The sequence below is a fragment of the Nanorana parkeri genome, unplaced genomic scaffold (assembly GCF_000935625.1).
Source record: "Nanorana parkeri isolate BGI_ZX_2015 unplaced genomic scaffold, ASM93562v1 scaffold7614, whole genome shotgun sequence".
Lineage (NCBI taxonomy): Eukaryota > Metazoa > Chordata > Amphibia > Anura > Dicroglossidae > Nanorana > Nanorana parkeri.
In genome coordinates, this window is record NW_017313692.1 from 1 (window position 1) to 1,545 (window position 1,545).

Sequence of the window (1,545 nt, forward strand, 5' to 3'; positions counted from 1 at the left end):
GTGGACAAAGCTCCAGGGACAAAATTGAAGTGAAATAGTTTAATACATCAGTGTATCATAGCAGATTACATTGTATTGTGTGTATTCTGTGTACATTGCAACTTTTCACTTTTGAATTTCCCGCCGGCTGTGACGCCCGAAAACGAAACTAAAAGTCAGATGCCGGCATCGGCCGGCCGCGTACAGCAGAGGACACCGCGGGCTCGCAGGGACAAGGTAAGGGACACTTTTCTGTGCATTCCCGGGTTACCGCTTTTGGTACTGAAAATTAACCCCGAGAAAAAGGGAAGGTTTGTGTATTTACTGTACTTATACAGTATAATAACAGATACAAAGCATTTCAAATAATTATTGTTGCAAAAATAATGCCCATCCTGACATACCCGATTGCCCTCTTCACAACGAGTCACCATCACAATAATTGTTGACTTCTGTTCCCAAATCATTCTCCAAAAATCAGTCATAGTTTCTTCCTTAGGGCCTGCAAAATATTTTTAACTGTATTATCATGACACAGTGGCAAAGGTAGTTCTTGGAGTTTTTCATATATAGAGATTACAGAATACAGTCAAATGATTATATATCATGTACAAGTTAGGGAACTGTAGGTGACATGGAATATACCTTGAGCAGCAATGTACTTTCTTGGCTCTTTAAATCCCTGAAGAGAAAAAAAAAACAAGAGATGGCATGAATAAGGGAAGGAGTATGACACAAAAAATTGCTTATCCACATTTGGGACAATATTTTTATGCGTAATAAATATCTAATAAATAAGTGTATATGTATCAGGAAAATTAATACACCTATTAATACACATCACTATGTCCATTGAAACCTGCTTCTGAATTCAGGTTCCATTTATACCTACATTAATGTAGCTGGCATTGATATAGTCTGATCCAGACTCCCCATGTATCTCAGACAGGACCACTCGATTTTCATCATCTATAATATAATTATATATCAATAGTTTAGTGATTAAATAATAGAACAACTTTTAAAGATTTAACGTTATATCACTTTTTGTATAGATGGATCCTGTACTTACAAGGCAAAATATCAATATAGCGGTTTTTAACCTGATTGCAGGGTTTTCTGGCTTCTTTATTGGAAAATTTGCTGAAAACTCGTGGGATACTCTGAAAAAAATAAATAAACATATTTCACATAATTATGATAAAACAAATTAGGACATGGATTTGTTAAGATTGTAAAGGTCTAGGTGAAAATTATTGCAGAAAATTAAAGAAACAAAAAATTGTATAGTCATAGAATCCACTCAGATTCTAGATTTTTCTCTAACAAACTCTCTCTTCCACTTGCACATTTTATTTTTGAACATGTGACTCTTTTTACATTAGATCAATATAGACCTAAATGTCCAGTGGTGTTTGTATTTTTTCTGCATATTCCTACATACTGCAGTTAACACAAAAGAAATAAGTGTTAGAACCATCCTACTATTCTCAAGTTATTAAAACAAAGAAGAAGTATAACAAGCATAACTTAAGCATAGCCCCCAACTATCCCAGATACACAGAT

The 1,545-nt window shown here is 34.5% G+C and overlaps 1 protein-coding gene across 1 annotated transcript; it reads right to left on the reverse strand.

Annotated features, from left to right (window-relative positions):
* Nucleotides 1-332: 332 nt before the first annotated feature.
* Nucleotides 333-1,163, reverse strand: LOC108804235 (receptor-type tyrosine-protein phosphatase C-like; the record flags this gene model as incomplete). Its single annotated transcript, XM_018575980.1, has 4 exons — nucleotides 1,052-1,163; nucleotides 872-948; nucleotides 625-661; nucleotides 333-481 (listed from the first exon to the last, which is right to left on the reverse strand). Coding segments are annotated over exons 1-4 (375 nt in total), but the record flags the coding sequence as incomplete, so codon positions are not given.
* Nucleotides 1,164-1,545: the final 382 nt, after the last annotated feature.